Source organism: Erythrolamprus reginae, chromosome 6, assembly GCF_031021105.1.
Source record: "Erythrolamprus reginae isolate rEryReg1 chromosome 6, rEryReg1.hap1, whole genome shotgun sequence".
Lineage (NCBI taxonomy): Eukaryota > Metazoa > Chordata > Lepidosauria > Squamata > Dipsadidae > Erythrolamprus > Erythrolamprus reginae.
This window is the reverse complement of record NC_091955.1, coordinates 93,186,390-93,207,949: the sequence shown is the minus strand read 5'-3', so window position 1 is coordinate 93,207,949 and position 21,560 is coordinate 93,186,390. Positions and strand designations below refer to the sequence as shown.

At 42.4% G+C, this 21,560-nt stretch overlaps 1 protein-coding gene across 2 annotated transcripts; it reads right to left on the bottom strand.

Annotated features, from left to right (window-relative positions):
- Nucleotides 1-1,079: 1,079 nt before the first annotated feature.
- KIN (Kin17 DNA and RNA binding protein) lies at nucleotides 1,080-21,422 on the bottom strand. Of its 2 annotated transcripts, none has more exons than XM_070754454.1 (13): nucleotides 21,228-21,422; nucleotides 18,268-18,362; nucleotides 15,409-15,452; nucleotides 15,155-15,277; nucleotides 14,220-14,401; nucleotides 13,416-13,467; nucleotides 10,619-10,679; nucleotides 8,140-8,254; nucleotides 7,400-7,450; nucleotides 6,464-6,532; nucleotides 5,068-5,167; nucleotides 3,514-3,614; nucleotides 1,080-2,234 (listed from the first exon to the last, which is right to left on the bottom strand). In XM_070754454.1, the coding sequence occupies exons 1-13, from the start codon at nucleotides 21,339-21,341 to the stop codon at nucleotides 2,163-2,165; spliced, it is 1,179 nt and encodes a 392-aa protein (XP_070610555.1). In that variant the 5' UTR covers nucleotides 21,342-21,422; the 3' UTR covers nucleotides 1,080-2,162. The 2 variants fall into 2 exon arrangements, with proteins under 2 accessions (XP_070610555.1, XP_070610556.1); XM_070754455.1 differs by having other exon boundaries at nucleotides 13,416-13,464.
- Nucleotides 21,423-21,560: the final 138 nt, after the last annotated feature.

Sequence of the window (21,560 nt, the reverse complement as noted above, 5' to 3'; positions counted from 1 at the left end):
GAGATGTCATTTAAATATGTCCTTAAGGCAGTGCTTCTCAAATAGTGGGGCAGGCCCCCCTCCAGGAAGGGGGGCGTGGAGTGATACAGTGTGTGTGGGGTGACCTCAGGGAATGTGCTTTCTTTTTGTCCCAGGGAGTAGAGGGTTTTTTGCACCAAACATTAGCACATAGCACAGAGCAGGAGATATGAAGGGCAAATAATAAATCCTTAAGAGACACAATGGAAAACTATTTAACAGGGTTGAAAAGAAAGGAGGAGAGAGACGGAGATGGTGAGACAAACGAAAGCTAAGACGAGGAAATATGACGAAGCTTATGTAGCGCTTGGTTTCACTGTGACTACGGTGGGAGACGAGGAAAGACCAGTATGTTGACTGGGTCTAAAAATGTTGGCAGTGGACGGCATGAAGCCAAGTAAATTAAGGCGTCACTTGAACACATTACAACCCAATCACGGTAATAAGCAAAAAATGGACTGAATATTGCATACAATCCTCCCAATGAAGAGTTGGGGGGTGGCACGAAATGTTTACTTCTTCCTGGAGAGGGGACGTAACAAAAAATAATTGAGAAGCACTGTCTTAAGAGAATGTAGGTAGTCCTTAACTTACGAGGGGTCGTTTGGAAGTAGCCCAAAGTTACAACGGATGCCTCAAAAAGGGTATTTGCAGCCTCCCAAAGCCATATGACTGCAATTTTTGACTTTTCTTTGCTGGTTTCCAGAGTTTAGAAGTAACTTCTTCTAGTTGCCTGTAAAAAAAAAAAACACCACTCCTTGTATAAAAGGGATTAATTTAACGACCACAGCATTCGCGTAATGGTTGCCATAAAGAAGGTTTCAGAAGCCAAAGACTAGAAACATAGAAACATAGAAGACTGATGGCAGAAAAAGACCTCATGGTCCATCTAGTCTGCCCTTATACTATTTCCTGTATTTTATCTTAGGATGGATATATGTTTATCCCAGACATGTTTAAATTCAGTGACTGTAGATTGACCAACCACGTCTGCTGGAAGTTTGTTCCAAGGATCTACTACTCTTTCAGTAACTACCTTCTGAAATAAAGCCACGAGCCAATTTAGAGGGCTATCAAAGTCCATTTATTTGGGACGCGTGCATCGGTTCGAAAGAAACACCGCGGCAATAAAATAACTCCATCTTCTCTGTTCTGTACAAAAATCATTTAAAAAAAAAAAACCTAAACCATTACCGGGTGTCTCTGCTAGTCCGAAGGCTCCGCGTAATGGAATAGTGATCGAGAGAAAAGTGATATTCCAAGCACGGCGCTATCGTTACCAATTGTCTTTAAATATTTCAATGTCGCTTAAACGTTGCAATGCAAAAACGGGTCCCTGGATGTCGTCCGATTCAGAAGGTCCACTTAACCGCAGGACCAGTTTTTTGGGCCGCTCAGAAGAATCCCCCCCCCCCCATCAAATCTGATAAATCAAGATGATTGGTGGCCTCTTCTATAGCACAAAGAAAGACTGGGGGGGGGGGGGGAGTGACTACTAAAAATTGGAGCTCTTTGAAGATTCTCTGATTCAGAGTCCATGACTTAGATTAGGAACTGACATGCTTTTTTTCACAAGGTTGGTGCGCACGCCATCAATGGTCTGGTAAGACTTGATGGTTTTGTAACAATCTGTCCATTTAAAACGTTTGGCAGGGTTACAGGTTAATGCTTTTTTGTGGAGGGGTGGATAGGCGACATCCTTTTGCTGGTTAATCCCATCCTAACGGAACGGAAGACTATTTTCGTGTCGACATGTGAGAATGCTAAACTTTTCGCCAGCAGCCCTGAAGTTATCGCTGTTGTAGGTAGAAGATACCTCCGACCACAGATAGTCCCAATATCTGCAGGAAATGTACGTTACGAAAGGTTCTATGGACCGCAGGGCTGATACTGTGCTACAGGTGAACCAATCTAATCAAGATTCAAAGCAATAAATTAGGAGAAATCGATTGCGAGGTTGGTTGATCTAGAAAGGGCTTAAACGGAGGATCCAAAGGTACTGTATTTATAGGGCATCCTTCAGCAATCTCGTTTTGCTCCTTGAGGTTGATGGTCCAACTCTTGAGTTGAACGTATACTGGAAGTGTTCACCTGCAGCCATCGCCCGAGATGTCCCTTGGAGATCCCATCACTCAGCTCTAATTTTAGTCAACGGAGACCAACTTGGAAATGTCTTCATAGGGAATGCCATCCACCTGTTGTCCTTTCAGAGCTCCCTACCAAGGGAAATTAAACAAAAGGGAATTTTAAGAAAGGTTGGAAGTTTTCAGATGCCAAGAAAAATAATCTAGTGATCATCTCTATGATCCTCTCCACATACAATCATCAATGCAGTACACCATCAATTTTCATTTACAATAAAAAGCAGTATCATGTTAGTAAGACATATACAGTCACAAACAATTCTAAATTTATACTTTTTTGATTTGGCACACATCATTTTTCCTTGTTGCCAAGTCTAATTTTGTCATCCAGATAAACCAATCATCTTATATTTTAATTTAACCTTCATGGCACCGGGCCAGATTATCTCAGGGACCGCCTTCTGCCGCACGAATCCCAGCGATCAGTTAGGTCCCACAGAGTGGGTCTTCTCCGGGTCCCGTCAACTAAACAATGCTGCTTGGCGGGACCCAGGGGAAGAGCCTTTTCTGTGGCGGCCCCGGCCCTCTGGAACCAACTCCCCCCTGAGATTAGAAATGCCCCTAACTCTCCTTGCCTTTCATAAGCTACTTAAAACCCACCTCTGCCGCCAGGCATGGGGGAACTAAGATTCCTCCCCCCCCCCAGGCCTTTACAATTGTATGCATGGTATGTTTGTATGTATGTTTGGTTTTTTATATTAAGGGGTTTTTAATTCACTTTTAGTATTGGATTATTATTGTACACTGTTTATGATTGCTATTAGCCGCCCCGAGTTTTCGGAGAGGGGCGGCATATAAATCCAATAAATCCAATCAATCAATCAATCAATCAATCAATCAATCAATAAGACATAAACAGTCACAAACAATTCTAAATCTATACTTTTTTTTATTTGGTACACCGCATTTTTCCTTGTTGCCAAGTCCAATTTTGTCATCCAGATAAACCAATTATCTTATATTTTAATTTAACCATTAGTATTCTTTTAAGTAGTTAATACAAACAATATCACTAACATTTTAAATGCTAATCCATAGTGCTTCCTTCTTCTCTTTATACATTTTTCTTAAAAACTAAAAACCCTTATATCATCTATCTATTTTTAAAATCTTAAAAAAGCAATAGCAAAATGAAAACGGTCACTAAGCTTAACTGCTGAAAGTGGAGGACTTAACAGAATCCAGCCAAAATTAATTTGGGCCAAAGGAATTAAATTTCAATTGCATTTTACCCAAACCCCTTAATTCATTGAGTGAATCCATTTTTTTTCCTGAATTTCTTGTTAAGGATCTTAAATCAACAAGGAAAGGAGGCATCTGGCTGTTATACAGCTATTATAAAGATACTCACTGATTCAATGAGGACCGTGGTGGAAAAAGACTTCTCATTGATGCCCAGTAACGTGGCTTCATTCCCTCTGTAGCCTCCATTTAAAATCAGCACTTTTTTACCTGTAAGGTGAACAGAGATGAATCTAATCTGCCTCAAATCAGACATCGGTCACCATATTTTTCAGAGTACAGTAGTACCTCTAGATACGAGTTTAATTCGTTCCAGAACGGAGCTCGTATGTTGAACAACTCATATTTGGAACAAATGGCTTTAGACTTTGTTTCTCCCCTCCGAGATAACCAGAAACAAGGATTCTTGCGCCACCTAGTGGACGCTCGGCTCGTATCCCGAATTTGAGCTCGGGTCTCGAAAAGAAATTTCTCTCCCCTCGTGGCTCGTATCTTGGAATACTCGCATGTGGAGCAGCCCGTATCTAGAGGTACTACTGTATAAGATGCACCTTAGTTTTTTGGGAGGAAGGGAATGCTCCAACATTGGAAGTTTTAAAAAAGATGTCTGAAGTGGTGCAGGGTTTCCTGCCTAAGCAGGGGGTTGGGCTGGAAGACCCCCAAGGTCCTTTCCAACAAAATCAAACCACTGGCAGTCAGCAGAATTATATAGTGGGATCTAACCTATAGTTTTAATTAATTAGATTTGTGTATACATTGTTCTATATTGCACCCTGTGAGCTGCCCCGAGTCTTCGGAGAAGGGCGGCATACAAGTCTAATAAATTATTATTATTATTATTATTGTTGTTGTTGTTGTTGTTGTCCTGCAATACTGCATTCTAACCACTGTGTCATCACAGATCAATCAACCTACCTACCTATCTTTCTTACATCTATCTATCTATCTATCTATCTATCTATCTATCTATCTATCTATCTATCTATCTATCTTACATCTATCTATCTATCTATCTATCTATCTATCTATCTATCTATCTATCTATCTATCTTCCTACCTACCTATCTTTCTTACATCTATCTATCTATCTATCTATCTATCTATCTATCTATCTATCTATCTATCTATCTTCCTACCTACCTACCTACCTTTCTTACATCTATCTATCTATCTATCTATCTATCTATCTATCTATCTATCTATCTATCTATTTATCTATCTACCTACCTACCTACCTTTCTTTCTTACATCTATCTATCTATCATCTTTCTTATATCTGTCTATCTATCTATCTTACATCTATCTATCTTACATCTATCTATCTATCTATCTATCTATCTATCTATCTATCTATCTATCTATCTATCTATCTATCTATCTGTCAATCATTGTAATAGTGCTTAAATTAATATAGTGCTTTATAGTTCTTTACATCTCCCTCTAAGCAGTTGACAGTCAGCCTGTTGCCCCTAAAAATCTGGGTCCTCATTTTAATGACCTTCAGAAGGATGGAAGGTTCAATCGATCTTGAGCCCATTGAGATTCAAACGATATTTTTAGAAGCTACACTGAACCACAATCTTCAAATGAGAACGTGAAAGACAGATAGATATTTAAAAGCAGGGCTTCTCTTCACAAGAATTGTCTTGCCAGAAAAACTTACCTGGGGCTGGGATCACCGTCTCGAGATGGGTCTGGTCAAGTTTGAGCTTATCTCCAGAATTGGCTAATTTCACAACTGCCGTGTATTTGTCAATTACCTCCTGTGAAACATCAATTATACATACATTAAATGAAAGGAAGAATTCATCACTATTATTTTTAAATTGTCAGAAAGACGTCATGGCCTGGATCTGTTGTACAAACACATGAAACCATAAATCATAGTTTATCTATGCTTTATCTAATAAAATGAAATTCTAATGGTGAAAAAAAAGTAAGGCTCTACATTTAGGCTAGAAAAACAAAATGCACAGGAACAGTATTATTATTATTATTATTATTATTATTATTATTATTATTATTAATTATATTTGTATGCTGCCCCTCTCCGTAGACTCGGGGCGGTTTACAACAATGATAAAAACAATATATAACAAATCTAATAGTTAGATTCTAAAATAACAATAATACATTTAAAAAGTCTAAAAAACCCCCAAGAAACACCAATATATAAAAAACATACATACATTCATATCATACACAGAAAACTACATAGGCAGGGGGAGATGTTTCAGTTCCCCCACGCCTGACGACAGAGGTGGGTTTTAAGGAGTTTATGAAAGGCAAGGAGGGTGGGGGCAGTTCTAATCTCTGGAGGGAGCTGATTCCAGAGGGCTGGAGCCGCCACAGAGAAGGCTCTTCCTCTGGGTCCCGCCAAATGACATTGTTTAGTTGACAGGAGCCGGAGGAGACCAACTCTGTGGGACCTGACCGGTCGCTGGGATTCGTGCGGCAGAAGGCGGTCTCGTAGTATATGTGGTACATTGCTCAACAGTAGTAACTGTGAGAGGGATCTTGGAGTCCTAATGGACAACTGTTTATATATGTGCCAGCCATGTGCAGCAGCTGCCAAAAAAGCCAACACAGTTCTAGGTTGCATTAACAGAGGGATAGAAGCAAGATCACGTTAATACCACTTTACAAGGCCTTGGTAAGGCCACACTTGGAATAATGCATCCAGTTTTGGTCGCCACAATACACAAAGGATACTGAGACTCTAGAAAGAGTGCAGAAAAGAACAACAAGGATGATTGGGGGACTGGAGGCTAAAACATATGAAGAAGGGTTGCAGGAACTGGGCATGGTAGTTTAATGAAAAGAAGGATCAGGGGAGACATGAGAGCAGCCTTCCAATATCTCAGGGGTGGCCACATAGAAGAAAGACTCAACCTATTCTCCAAAGCACCTGAGAGTAGAAGAAGCAGCAGTGGATGGAAACTAAATAGGGAGAGAGGTAACTTAGAACTAAGGAAAAATTTCCTGACAGTTAGAACAATTAATCCGTGGAACAGCTTGCCTCCAGAAGTCACATTTTTTTCAGTGCTATGTGTACTCACTTTGACGACGGCTTTTTTCTTGTAGTATTTCTCCCCAAGTTTCTTGGTGATAATTTTGACCACAATTTCCTAGAAAAGAGATCAGGGTAAATGAGACACAAGTAGGTCTCACTTCCTTTCTGTAGTTAATTCTTTCTACAATAGGGTAAAATTGCATTGTAATGCTAAGACTATATGTATATTTGTGTGTACACATACACACACACACACACACACACACACACACATATGATTTGACACAAAAAAACATGTAACCCTTCCCTGGTACAGAGCTGAAGGGATTGGGTACTGTAGCCTAGAGGTTAATTCTCTGCCTTACAAGGCCAAGGTTGCAAGTTCAAGTCCCAGTGAGGGTATGGCTAGCTAATGAGGCCAAAATAAGGCCAAAATAGATCTATCCTAATCTCCCTTAATTTTCAAATTCAGCAAAAACATGTGACATATATATATGCTTCGTTCCCACTGGACTGCCAAAGCCTCCTTAAGCGCCACCGAAAGGCTCCTCTGGCAGTCCAGAAAAGCTGAGATAGCCAGGATTAAAGGGGGAATGGCAGGAAACTGACCTGGCCTTCGTGCCGCTCTTAAATTTCCTGTGTAATTTTTTCGGGCTCTGGTTCTTAAGTAGAAAATGGTTCTTAAGTAGAGGCAAAAAAATTTTGAACACCCAGTTCTTATCTTATCTTGCTTTTTATATTAAGGGTTTTAAACTGCTTTTACTATTGGAGATTTGTACTGTGTTTTATTGTTGTGAGCCGTTCCGAGTCTCCAGAGAGGGGCGACATACAAATCTAATATATAATAGTAGTAATAATAATAATTAAGTAGAGGCATTCTTAAGTAGAGGTACCACTCTCTTCACTTATACATAAAAATCTACCCATTTATTCCCAGATGCTGCATCATGAGAGATTCTGGACAAGCACTTGGGATACTTACAGGTTGCAACCAGTAGTCTGTTCGGGTGGACTTTTTCTTCTCTTCTTCAAACTAGGAAAAATAAAAGGAGGGGAGAACCAAACCCACATGTATTAGTTTAATTCAGCCTTGTAGGTAAGATCAAGTAGAGATAAAATTTGGAAGACAGCCTATTGTACTAAAAACTTTGGATTTTGTGTCTTCCAGAAAAAAAATCAGAAATAACTGGAATATTTATATTCTTTAAAAAAAAAAATTTGTATTGAACATTTTTAAAGTTAGAAACATAGAAACATAGAAGACTGACGGTAGAAAAAGACCTCATGGTCCATCTAGTCTGCCCTTACACTATTTCCTGTCTTTTATCTTATGTTTATCCCAGGCACGTTTAAATTCAGTTCCTGTGGATTTGCCAACCACATCTGCTGGAAGTTTGTTCCAAGCATCTACGACACTTTCCGTCGCATCACATTTTCTCACGTGGCTTCTGATCTTTCCCCCAACTAAAAGTTAAAAGGACAGAAATTTCTACAATGTCCTTCTTTTCAACAATTGCACGTCACTAGACATTTTGAATTTTGTTTCCCTTTTTTAATGTAAATACTCAATAAATATTATTTGTTTTAAATGCTAAATGCTTAAAACCAAGTTCAGGAAGCCCCAAGGACCCCACAAATGTCCTCTGGTTATCTCCCATGCCCTGCCCCTTGTCCCTTCTCATAATAATCACCAAGCAGAATGTAACTGGATCTCCACCACACCTCTATGATCTCATCAAGGGCGGACTTCTTCTTCTTCTTCTCCTTAATCTGCTTTGACGTCAGGGGGGGTTCTTTCCGCTTAACAGGGAGCAGAGCTCCTGACGGCTTCAGCATGCTGGAGAAAACAGACCGGGATTAATAGTCGCAGGGAGCCTGTCGAGATGGGAAGATGCGATTTTTCTTTTCAAGAGACAACTTGGGTTTTTTTTAAAGACTTTTCGCTTCTCATCCAAGAAGCTTCTTCCGCTCTGACTGAATGGTGGGGAATGAAAGGATTGATACTCCTTGCAAACAACTGGTTACAGTGTTCCCTCGATTTCCGCGGGGGATGCGTTCCAAGACCGCCCGCGAAAGTCGAATTTCCGCGAAGTAGAGATGCGGAAGTAAATACATTATTTTTTGCTATGAACAGTATCCCAAGCCTTCCCTTAACACTTTAAACCCCTAAATTACAATTTCCCATTCCCTTAGCAACCATTTAGATCATTACTCACCATGTTTATTTATTAAAGTTTATTTTAAAAAATGTTTTTTAAAGGCAGACAAAAGTTTGGCAATGACATATCACGTCATTGGGCGGGGAAAACCGTGGTATAGGGGGGAAAACCGCAAAGTATTTTTTAATTAATATTTTTGAAAAACCGTGGTATAGACGTTCCGCAAAGTTCGAACCCGCGAAAATCGAGGGAACACTGTATTTGCATCCTCAACCTTTCTAATGCCGCGACCCCTTAATACAGGTGACCCCCAACCATAAGTCTAGCGCCAATTCTCCCAACAGAGCTTTAAGCTGATTGGCAGGAAGGTCAGAGGGACGCCCCCACTGTAAACGCCTGATTGGGCAGAGGGATGGCACACAGTGGTACGGCGGCCTAGACAGAGGTGGCGCTCTCGCCTCACAATCAGAAGGCTGTGAGTTCGATCCTAGGTAGAGGCAGATATTTCTCTCTCAGGGCTCACCGAGACAATAATCTGCTGAACAAAACTCTCTATACAACTCCATACAACTGCCCAGACTCCACGCCTCAAGGGATTACGGCAGTGTTTCTCAACCTTTCTAATGCCACAACCCTTTCATACAGTTCATGTTGTGGTGACCCCCAACCATAAGTCTAGCACCAATTCTCCCAACAGAGCTTTAAGCTGATTGGCAGGAAGGTCAGAGGGACACGCCCCACTGTAAACGCCCGATTGGTCGGATTGTAAAAAAATATGTTCCAAGGCGCCAGAATAGAAGCTTTAGTTCCTAGCAGCATGGGGAAATTTGTCTTTTCCCATGGTCTTAAGCGACCCCTATGAAACGGTCATTCGAGCCCCAAAGGGGTCCCGACACCCAGGTTGAGAACCACTATTTAGAGAGTTGTTGAGGCCACTTAGAGGTTTATCGCTGCCCTCAGGGTCATCTGAATAGTGCAAATGGGTGTGGAGCCTTCTTGGAACTGTTAATTTATGAAAAATAGAAGCCATTTATGCTAAAATTAAACAGCCCTCTCTCTCAACAAAAGAGGAGGGATATGACATCATCTGTCTCAAGTCTACATGCTATGGGAGAAAGCATTTTGAAATTCCCTGATATTTCCCTGTAACTTGCAATTTAGTTAAGGCGTGGTTGTAGATGACATTATAGCAAACGGCTAAGCCATAGAGAAATATCGGTAGCTGAGGAAGCAAGTTGTTGCCACAGTTATGCTCATTTTTACTTGACTCTGCCAGGCAGCGCGATCTGTTTTTTTTAAAACATGATTTTTCCCTGACTTTTAAAAATACAGTTTTCCCCCCTTGATTTATTCCATTTTTTTTCACGAATTCCCTGATAATTCCCTGATATTTCCTGAACTGCCGATTTCTCTGATAATTCCCTGATTTCCCGGTTTTCCAGGTTTGCTGAACCCCCTGCAGACCCGAGGCACCTTACTCCATAATGGGAATGCTGTTTGCCACATCCCCTTCCCCATCACCCTGTCCTTATATACCGCCAAGGTGTGGCCAAATATCCCATAGATCTAATCAATGCCAATAACCCCTTCTAGAGAGATATTCATGCCTGGATCTCACCCTCCTTACTCTTGCATCTAACAGAGGGTCCTGATCCTCAAAGTCCCCATCATCCTCTGACTCAGGCAATACCCTAACTGGGGGTTCTCCATTCTCTGGTGGTTGCTCAGTCCCCAACTCTTCCTCTTCCTCATTCTCAGACTCAGATGGCAAGAACACTGGCCTGCGATGCCAGTACTCATCCATCTCCTGGTCTTCGAAATCCGTGACCAGCTGAGCAGACGTGGACCACTCACAACAACAGGCACGAGTGAACCGGAAGAATTTCACCCAAGCTTCTTACTCTGTTTTGGGGGAAGAGACACAGAGAGAGGATAGGAAATTCCCAGAAACAGCACACTAGCCCTTTGAGGATGTACAGGCAGTCCTCAATTTACAACAGTTCGTTTAGCGACGGGCGTTGCAATCCACCCATAATACTTGCCTGCCCTTGGGTTGCGCTGCAGCAGCTGAAGTGCTCGCTCCTTTGTTCAAATTGAAGGTCACTAAAAGGGGGGAAAAAACCAAAAACAAATATAAGACTCATTTCTTTTGCATTATGCATGGGGTTTGTGGACGGAGTGGTGCGGTGGCCTAGAGGTGGGGCTGTTGCCTCACAATCAGGAGGCTGTGAGTTCGATCCTAGGTGGAGGCAGATTGTTCTCTCTTTATGCACAATGAGAATATATCCATGAATATATATACATGGCTTAGGACCAAACTATTTATGGGACTGTCTCCTGTCACACACCTTCCAGAGACCAATAAGATTGCACAGGCCTGGCCTTCTCTAGGTCCCGTCGCGTAAGCAATGCAGGTGGGTGGGACTGCAGAGGAGGGCCTTCTCTGTGGCTGCCCCGGCTCTATGGAATCAACTCCCTCCCGATGTCCGTACTGCTCCCACCGCACTGGCCTTCCGAAAGGTTTTAAAGACCTGGCTTTGCCATAGGCCTGGGGGCCGTGATTACTACCATCTCTCATGGCCAAATTGTGTTGAATGGTATGTATGTGTATATTTGATTGGTTTATTGTTTTAGGGGCTTTTATAATTTGGGGATTTATTGGTTTAGTGATTAACATTTGACTTCTTTTTATTTGATTGTATTTTTTACATTGTTGTAAGCCGCCCTGAGTCCCATTGGGCTTGGGCAGCATAGAAGTCAAATATAAATGAATGAATGAATGAATGAATGAATAAATAAATAAAACACCATTAAAACACTCAGCTAGCTCTGTTCCATTGCCCAGATTCCACCCAAGCAAGGGATTATGGGGTCATTAAAAGATGACAATGAGGTTTTGTGGACAGAAGGAGAAAGGAGAAGGAAGACTATGGAGTCCTTGGTGCTCTCAGGGATGGGTTATTTTCTCACTGACATTTTGTGACCCAACTACGTAACACCATCAGTGCTAGGTGGGAGTTATTGAAAAAAAGAGAAAGTCACGTTCACTGATGCTCCCATCACAGGTAAAATAGGATTGAGGGGAAACATTTTAAAACATTGGGACATGCTGATTAAAGTGGAATATTTATGGCAGACCCGGGCAAGGGGTGGCCCGCGGGCCGCATCTGGCCCCCCCCCCCTCTGTCTGTGACCGGTCCATGGAGGTCGGGGTCCGCTCCAGTGCGAGAATGAAAGAGCTCACCGTGTCTTCCGGGACTCCTCCGGTTCCTGCTTTCCTGATGAATCACGAGGAAAGCAGGAACCGGAGCAGTCCCGGCAGAGGCGGTGAGCTCTTTCATCCTCGCAATGGAGCGGACCCCGACCCCCTACTGAGAGCGGCCGAGCACAGAAACCACGCAAACCCTCCAGCGCGGTGACTGTGGTGCACCGTGTTGCCGTAAAGCAAACAATTAGGGGTCTGTAGAGTGGGTCTGGGTGCTTAGGTCAGGCCAGGGTCTGGGTCTTTACAGTATTGGGTAGAACTGAGTTAATTATATTAGTCTGGCCCTCTAAAACCATCCCAATTTCTCATGCGGCCCCATGGCAAAATTAATTGCCCATCCCTGATTTATGGGAAAAAATATCTTGTTGCACCAAATGTGATTGAAGCCCTCAGAACAATACCTAAAGGATTTCCTCAGTATCTGGAAATATGAAATTATCAGACCTGGACACTCTAATCTGACCAAAAAAATCCATCCTAAAACCCCCCTGCTTGGAACTGCTTATATTCTTAATAATTTGGGGACCTGGTTTAGGACTTGAATTATTAAGTCTACACAAGTCTTAGATTGTGAACCTTGTAGATAATTATTTATTTATTCATTCATTCAATCAATCATTCATTCATTCATTCATTTATTTATTAGATTTGTATAGAAACATAGAAGTCTGACGGCAGAAAAAGACCCCATGGTCCATCTAGTCTGCCCTTATACTATTTTCTGTATTTTATCTTAGGATGGATATATGTTTATCCCAGGCATGTTTAAATTCAGTGACTGTGGATTTATCTACCACGTCTGCTGGAAGTTTGTTCCAAGGATCTACTACTCTTTCAGTAAAATAATATTTTCTCATGTTGCTTTTGATCTTTCCCCCAACTAACCTCAGATTGTGTCCCCTTGTTCTTGTGTTCACTTTCCTATTAAAAACACTTCCCTCCTGGACCTTATTTAACCCTTTAATATATTTAAATGTTTCGATCATGTCCCCCCTTTTCCTTCTGTCCTCCAGACTATACAGATTGAGTTCATTAAGTCTTTCCTGATACGTTTTATGCTTAAGACCTTCCACCATTCTTGTAGCCCGTCTTTGGACCCGTTCAATTTTGTCAATATCTTTTTGTAGGTGAGGTCTCCAGAACTGAACACAGTATTCCAAATGTGGTCTCACCAGCATTCTATATAGCGGGATCATAATCTCCCTCTTCCTGCTTGTTATACCTCTAGCTATGCAGCCAAGCATCCTACTTGCTTTCCCTACTGCCTGACTGCACTGTTCACCCATTTTGAGACTGTCAGAAATCACTACGCCTAAATCCTTTTCTTTTGAGGCGTAGTGAGGCGTAGTGTATGCCGCCCCTCTCCGTAGACTCGGGGCGGCTAACAACAATAGTGAAACAACATATAACAAATCTAATTATTGATTTATTGATTGATTGATTGATTGGATCTCTATGTCGCCCCTCTCTGAGGACTCGGGGCGGCTCGCAACATATAAAATATACAATACAAAATATCTTAATCCAATTAACTAATTAAAAATCTAGAATCTAATTTAAAAAATCTAATTTACCTTTTTCCTCCTCGTTTTCTCTGTTTAGTTCAGTGAACACCGGCTCCTCCTGCTGTAACAGAAAAGAACCGTCTCAACCCAACAGACATCTTATCACAAAGTTAGAGTTTATTTTTTAATTAATTTATTTTATTGGATTTGTATCCCGCCCCTCTCCGAGGATTCGGGGCAGCGTTCATCGCATTCAAGAAGTTAAGAAAAGTTTGGTTAAACCAGTTCTTCTCAAATAGTGGGGCACATCCCCCCTTGAGGGGGGGGGGCGGAGCAATGCCGCGAGGGGCTCGTGTCACCCCAGGGAACATGCGTGGTCCCTCGCGATCGATTCTCCAGGATGGGGAGTGTTTTCCCAGTTGCAGGCTGCTCTGAGCCCAGAAGAGAAAGCGGCCAAGCGGGGCAGTTGTTTGGGGACCGTTCAAAGTTACAACAGCTCTGACAAAAAGGGAATTTTTGACACATGTGACCACTGCCACATCCCCATGGTCACATGATGAAAATTCAGATGCTTGGCAACTGGCATGTACTCACGCCTGCTGCAGTGTCCTGGAAGGGTCACATGACAGTTCTGATAGCAACAGTCAACAGGCAAGCCAGGTTCGCTTAACAAGCATGTTACTAACTGAACAGTTGTGGTGATTCACTTAACAATTGTGGGTCAGGAAGGTCGTAAAATTGAACAACTATCTGGTTTAGCAACAGAAATTTTGGGCTCAAATTGAGGTTGGAACTCAAGGACTTCCCGTATTACATTTTCAAACACTAAAAATGGCCGTCATTTTTTAAAAATAGCCCTTCCTTTGGCCTCACCTGATCTTTTCCCTCCAAACCCCTCTTGACTTGCTGTTCAATGAATTTGGCCGTTTTTTCTTCGTCGTCCAAGTCCTGTTTTTTCTTTTTTTCCTGTTCCTGCTGCCTACGGATGGTCTCCGGGTCTCGGTCGATGTACTGGATGTACCAGCCTTTGGGGGTTTCGTCGACTTTGCAAAGGCCTGAAAAGAAGCATATTATTATTATTATTATTTATTGGATTTGTATGCCGCCCCTCTCCGCAGACTCGGGGCGGCTAACAACAATGATAAGAAACAACATGTAACAATCCAATTTAATAAAACAACTAAAAACCCTTATTATAAAAACCGAACATACACACAAACATACCATACATAACTTGTAATGGCCTAGGGGAAGGAGTTGGCCTTCTCCGGGTCCCGTCAACTAAACAATGTCGTTTGGCGGGACCCAGGGGAAGAACCTTCTCTGTGGCGGCCCCGACCCTTTGGAATCAACTCCCCCCAGATATCAGAGTTGCCCCCACCCTCCTAGCCTTTCGTAAGCTCCTTAAAACCCACCTCTGTCGTCAGGCATGGGGGAATTGACATGTTCCTTCCCCCTAGGCTTATAAAATTTGTGTATGGTATGCTAGTGTGTATGATTGGTTTTTAACTTGTGGTGTTCTTAAAATTAATTTAATATTGGATTTGTCTTGTATTGCTGTTGCTGTGAGCCGCCCCGAGTCTGCGGAGAGGGGCGGCATACAAATCTGATTAAACTAAACTAAACTAAACTAAACTAATATCCTAACTCCCCCATGCCTGGTGACAAAGGTGGGTCTTGAGTAATTTGCGAAAGACAAGGAGGGTGGGGGCCGTTCAAAATTTTGCAACGCTTCACTGCTCGCTGCTACCGGTTTGAAGAACCGGATCAAACCGGGATCAACCCACCACTGAAGGAGAGCCCTTTACCTTCCCTCCCGAGCCACTTTGTAAAATCCGTCAGCGTTTCCCACTGTGTAGCGTTCATATGGATGTGTTCCCGATGGCTGATATATTCATTATACACGATATTGTTGTGGACTCTCTTTGTTCCTAGGAGGAGAAAGAAAAAAAACCACCACTCTTAAATTAGAAGCTTGGAAACAGTTAAAACATGTTCAAGTGAACTAAAGAAACATGGTTTTATGCTAGCTTTTCCATACGAACAAACAAAAAAAATTTACCGAATCTTCTCCGGAGAAGTTCTAGGAAATCATTCCGGAATTCCCTAGAAGAATATGAAAAAGATTGCTACTGTTAGGTAAACCAGACAGAAAACGTGACCGAATGAGATAATTCTACTTTATTATAAGGCTACACTACAGAATGTTACGAGTTTGAACTACAGTACTACTAGCTGATAAGTATTTATAGATGTCGAAGCCGTTGTCTGATAGGGAGCCATTGAGAGGGGCCTTTCTTGCTCCCTACTGCGATGCCCATCATCCCTGCCCTCTCCCTTCCATCTCCCATGTGTTCCTCTTTCTCGCCCTGTCTAGGGTCCTGACACTTTGCCCCAAATCCATCAGGCACTTCCCCATTGATTCCCCATTGAGGGCGAATGTCAGGGCTGGCTTTCCGGAGAAAGCTGTGAAGGAACTGACATCACAAACTATGGCTGCTCTAGGAGGCCACACTCGCTCTCCTTAATGGCCCAGGCATTCCAGAGTTATGCTGGAACATATATACGTACACAGACAAATCCATTTATATCTATATATATGTAAGCTGCTCAGAATTGGTCTCTTTTAAGCCTCTTTCTCCACCCATGATGCCGCTCCGAGTCTCCGGAGAGGGGTGGCATACAAATCTAATTAATAATAATAATAATAATAATAATAATAATAATAATAATTATTATTATTATTATTATTATTATTATTATTATGTCAATACAACACAGCAAACGAGATCACTATGCTGGATTTCGTATTTCATCACCAGTCGGGCGCTTCCCAAGCACCTAGGACTGCGTGATGTAGCGGCAAATTATGTTTGCCGATCTCAGTAAAGCGGCCTTTTGCAATTGACAGATGGAGATTTTGTCAATTCCGATGGTTTTCAAATGTCCGCTGAGATCCTTTGGCACTGCGCCCAGCGTGCCAAGTACCACTGGGACCACTTTCACGGGCTTATGCCAGAGTTGTTGCAGCTCGATTTTTAGATCTTCGTATTTCACTAATTTCTCTAGCTGCTTCTCCTCAATTCTGCTGACTCATGGGATTGCGATGTCGATGATCCATACTTTCTTTTTCTCCACGATCACAATGTCTGGTGTGTTATGCTTCAGAATTCGGTCAGTCTGAAGTCGGAAGTCCCACAGTAGTTTTGCTTGCTCATTTTCGACCACTTTTTCGGGCTTATGATCCCACCAGTTCTTTGCCACTGGTAAATGGTAGTTCTGGCACAAGTTCCAGTGGATCATCTGTGCCACAGCATCGTATCTATGCTTGCAGTCAGTCTGTGCGATCTTTTTGCAGCAGCTGAGTATGTGATCGATTGTTTCATCTGTTTCTTTACAGAGTCTGCACTTTGGATTGTCTGTTGATTTTTCAATTCTGGCTTTGAAAGCATTTGTTCTAATGGCCTGTTCTTGTGCCGCCAGTATTAGTCCTTCTGTCTCCTTTTTGAGTGTTCCACTTGTAAGCCATGATCAGGTCTTTTCCTTATCCTGGCTTACAAGTGGAACACTCAAAAAGGAGACAGAAGAACTAATAATAATAATAATAATAATAATAATAATAATAATAATAATAATAATAATAATAATTATTATTATTATTATTATTATTATTATTATTATTATTATTATTATATAGCAGCAGTCCTAACCCCCCCGGAAGCATCTCTTAAGCATCTCCCACGAGCTTTCTCAGATGCCACGACAGTTATAATAAAAAAAGCCCTCCCTTTTTATAACCCTGTGATCCTTCCCCACTGATCCACAAACGTGAGTCTTCGCAGGCGCCTCATCCGTGCATGCACAAAGCATTCTGTGCATGAGCGCACAGCGTCAAAAATTTCCTCCTTGCGCCCAGAGAGAGAAATGTCTACCGCTAGTTAGATTTGAACTCTCAATATTCTGAGTGGGAAGCAAAGGTCTTCAGTGCTGACCACATCATTGGCCAAATCCAGTACACGGGCCTTGTGTTTTGACAGCCCTGCTATAAAGCAACATGAGGCTTAAATATTAAGTTTCTAAAAAGGATATTCTGGTCCCGAAATGAAGTACAGTGGTACCTCTGTTTAAAAACACCTCTACTTAAGAACTTTTCTAGATAAGATCCGGGTGTTGTAGATTTTTTTGCCTCTTCTTAAGAACCATTTTCTACTTAAAAACCCGAGCCTGGAAAAATTTCCCAGGAAATTTGAGAGCGGCACGAAGGCCTGGGCAGTTTCCTGCCATTCCTCCTTTAATCCCGACCATCTCGGGCTTTTCTGGGCTGTCAGAGGAGCCTTTCGGTGATGCTTAAGGAGGCTTTGGCAGTCTAGAGTGAACGGAGCATTTTCCTTTCTCTGGGCGCTTGGAGAGGGAATAAACCTCGATGCTTCGGTCCCTCTTTTTTTGTTTAAGCCTTAAAGTTTTGGATTTTTTAAAAATTCCCCTCACCTCACCTTCTTCCTTGGGCAGCGACTGTCCTCCTCCCCCCGCCCAAATTCCAAGCTTTTATTTCTTTCCTAATGTGTTTGCATGCATGATTTGCTTTGACATTGATTCCTATGGGAAAAAATTGCTTCTACTTAAGAACTTTTCTACTTAAGAACCTGGTCACGGAACGAATTAAGTTCTTAAGTAGAGCTACCACTGTATAACTTGACGTCCAATGAATTAGCCTTCTCCGCTAAGCTTGATTTAAAACAACTCCCTCCTACTCCCACACTGAGAAAAATCCTAACATTTGCCTGGAGAAATCATCGCAAGTGCGTGAGACACTTCTCATCTGTCTTATGTTTCCAAACTAATGTACTGCAGCCATGACACTGTCCAAATTTCAGCGGAAGCAGATTGTAAAATGCAATGTGAAGGCATAGGGCAAACTCACTCTGAAAAGTAATCCATGAATTGCTGCGGGTTTTCGGATGCCAGGAGCAATTGTCGCTGGTGAGATTCGGACATGCAGTGACATTTAAAGCCATTCTGGAGGGGGAGGGGGGAAACAAGGCAAGAAACAAAAATAAAATCAAACTTAGAAACATAGAAACATAGAAGTCTGACGGCAGAAAAAGACCCCATGGTCTATCTAGTCTGCCCTTATACTATTTTCTGTATTTTATCTTAGGATGGATATATGTTTATCCCAGGCATGTTTAAATTTAGTTACTGTGGATTTATCTACCACGTCTGCTGGAAGTTTGTTCCAAGGATCTACTACTCTTTCAGTAAAATAATATTTTCTCATGTTGCTTTTGATCTTTCCCCCAACTAACCTCAGATTGTGTCCCCTTGTTCTTGTGTTCACTTTCCTATTAAAAACACTTCCCTCCTGGACCTTATTTAACCCTTTAATATATTTAAATGTTTCGATCATGTCCCCCCTTTTCCTTCTGTCCTCCAGACTATACAGATTGAGTTCATTAAGTCTTTCCTGATACGTTTTATACTTAAGACCTTCCACCATTCTTGTAGCCCGTCTTTGGACCCGTTCAATTTTGTCAATATCTTTTTGTAGGTGAGGTCTCCAGAACTGAACACAGTATTCCAAATGTGGTCTCACCAGCATTCTATATAGCGGGATCATAATCTCCCTCTTCCTGCTTGTTATACCTCTAGCTATGCAGCCAAGCATCCTACTTGCTTTCCCTACTGCCTGACTGCACTGTTCACCCATTTTGAGACTGTCAGAAATCACTACGCCTAAATCCTTTTCTTTTGAAGTATTTGCTAACACAGAACTGCCAATACAATAGTCAGATTGAGGATTCCTTTTCCCCAGGTATCATGAGTAGCTAAAGCATTAAAATAAAATTAAACAAACAAAATGGAGATAAAATAATGCAGCTGGCAAGGAACAAGATTTTATCCCCAAAGATGCCAGCAATCTCTCTCTCTCTCTCTCTCTCTTGGCAGAAATATTCCATTGGAGGATCAACCAAGCCTGTGGCCATGTGGCTGCTATGGATCCTCCCTCTGGCTGCCTCTTTTCTCCTGCCTGCAATGGGTGAGGTGGTGCCAAATTTCAATAAATGCAGTCAGTTCTTCTTGGATGGAAAGCCACCAAACCTGATGCCCAGGAATTGGACCAGAATCTGCCAGAGGTATAACAACAAGTATCACTTTGCCACAATGTACGACAAAGCTCGGCGCATCCTCCTGTTCTCTGCTTATAAATTTCAACCTGGTGCAGGTAGCAGACCAGAGGACTGGATGTTCGAACCACAGGTAAGAGGCGTTCCTATCCTGAAGCTAAACATTATTATTATTTTATTAGATGGGTATGCCGCCCCTCTCCATAGACTCAGGGCGGCTCACAACAATAACAAAGACAATGTAAGAACAAATCTAATAATTTAAAAAACACTAAAACCCCCATTATTAAAAGCAAACATACACACAAACATACCATGTATAAACTGTATAGGCCCGGGGGAGATATCTCAGTTCCCCCATGCCTGATGGCAGAGATGGGTCTTAAGAACTTTACGAAAGGCAAGGAGGGTGGGGGCAGTTCTGATCTCAGGGGGAGCTGGTTCCAGAGGGTTGGGGCCACCACAGAGAAGGCTCTTCTCCTGGATCCCGCCAAACAACATTCTTTAATCGACGGGACCCGGAGAAGGCCAACTCTGTGGGACCTAACCAGTCGCTGGGATTCGTGTGGCAGAAGGCGGTCCCAGAGATATTCTGGTCCGATGCCATGAAGGGCTTTATAGGTCATAACCAACACTTTGAATTGTGACCGGAAATTGATCGGCAACCAGTGCAGACTGCGGAGTGTTGGTGTAACATGGGCATATTTGGGGAAGCGCATGATTGCTCTTGCAGCTGCATTCTGCACGAACTGAAGTTTCCGAACACTTTTCAAAGGTAGCCCCATGTAGACAGTATTACAGTAGTTAGAGTACAGCACCCTGTAGAAGTGTCAAACCTAAGGCAGGCAAAGAGTAACCTGAATCCAAGAGAGATTCATAGTTGAGGGTGGAAAAGGCCATCCGAGTCGAGGGCTTCTTTTAGTGTGCCCAGATTTTAGTGCGCTTAACCAAAAAATGCTCTGTCCTACACATTGGCAAAAAGATTCAGAACACCAAATACAACCTGAATAAACAAGACCTTACAGACAACCCGTAAAAGACCTTGGAATACTCATATCAAATGACCTAAGTGCCAAAGCCCATTGCCACTACATCGCCAAAAAGGCTTCAAGAGTTGTTAAATTAATCCTACTTAGCTTCTACTCTGGTAATCTCACACTACTAACCAGAGCCTACAAAACTTTCGCCAGACCAATCCTTGAATACAGCTCATCTGTCTGGAACCCACACCGCATTTCGGACTATCTTTTTCTTTTATGTACACTGAGTCCACATGCACCAAGACAAATTCCTTGTGTGTCCAATCATACTTGGCCAATAAAATTCTATTCTATTCTAAACACTCCAGAAAAGTTCAGTTAATGACTACTTCAGCTTCAACCACAACAACACATGAGCACACAACAGATACAAACTCAAAGTAAACCACTCCAAACTCGGCTGCAGGAAATACAACTTTAGTAACCGAATAGTTGATGCATGGAACTCACTACCAGGCTCTGTAATAATCTCCTAACCCCAAAAACTTTACCCTTCGACTATCCACTGTTGACCTCTCCCAATTCCTAAGAGGTCGGTCAGTAAGGGACGTGCATAAGTGCACCAGAGTGCCTTCCGTCTCCTGTCCTACTGTTTCTCTTTTACTGGTATCATGTATATAAACAATATATCTTTGCATACCACTAATACGTACTTGGCAAAACAAATAAATAAGTAAAAGATACACTGCTCCTCTCCCTGGAGGCTCGCCCTTTACCTCGTCCCGGCACTGCTTCTGGCACATCTGGCAATACCAGCGTAGCTTCTGCAGTCCCTTCGACTTGATGCGGTTGGCGATGGCCTTGGGGCTCAAGAAGTCCGTCTTCCCCATGACGAAGGATGCGAACGAGCGGCGCCCCAACGAACCCGGCGACTTGAGACCCTCACTTCCGGACTCTGAGATGCGGCGAAACGATAACCGGAAACGGAAGTAACGTGACAGGAAATGCTGGGTTTTTTAAAAGGAGGGCTTTAGCGGTGCTCTACCTCAGGTCTTCTATGACGTGGACTTCAATTCCCAGAATTCCTGAGCTAGCATGATTGGCTCAGG

What these genes read in the sequence shown, in the direction of transcription:
- KIN (XM_070754454.1), bottom strand. Translation starts at nt 21,341, where the DNA reads ATGGGGAAGACGGACTTCTTGAGCCCCAAGGCCATCGCCAACCGCATC. An exon ending in GTTTGGAGGGAAAAGATCAG is followed by an intron (nt 13,468 to 14,219) that starts GTGAGGCCAAAG and finishes TTTCTGTTACAG; the next exon opens with CAGGAGGAGCCGGTGTTCAC. An exon ending in GCAGCGCAACCCAAGGGCAG is followed by an intron (nt 8,255 to 10,618) that starts GCAAGTATTATG and finishes TGTTTTCTCCAG; the next exon opens with CATGCTGAAGCCGTCAGGAG.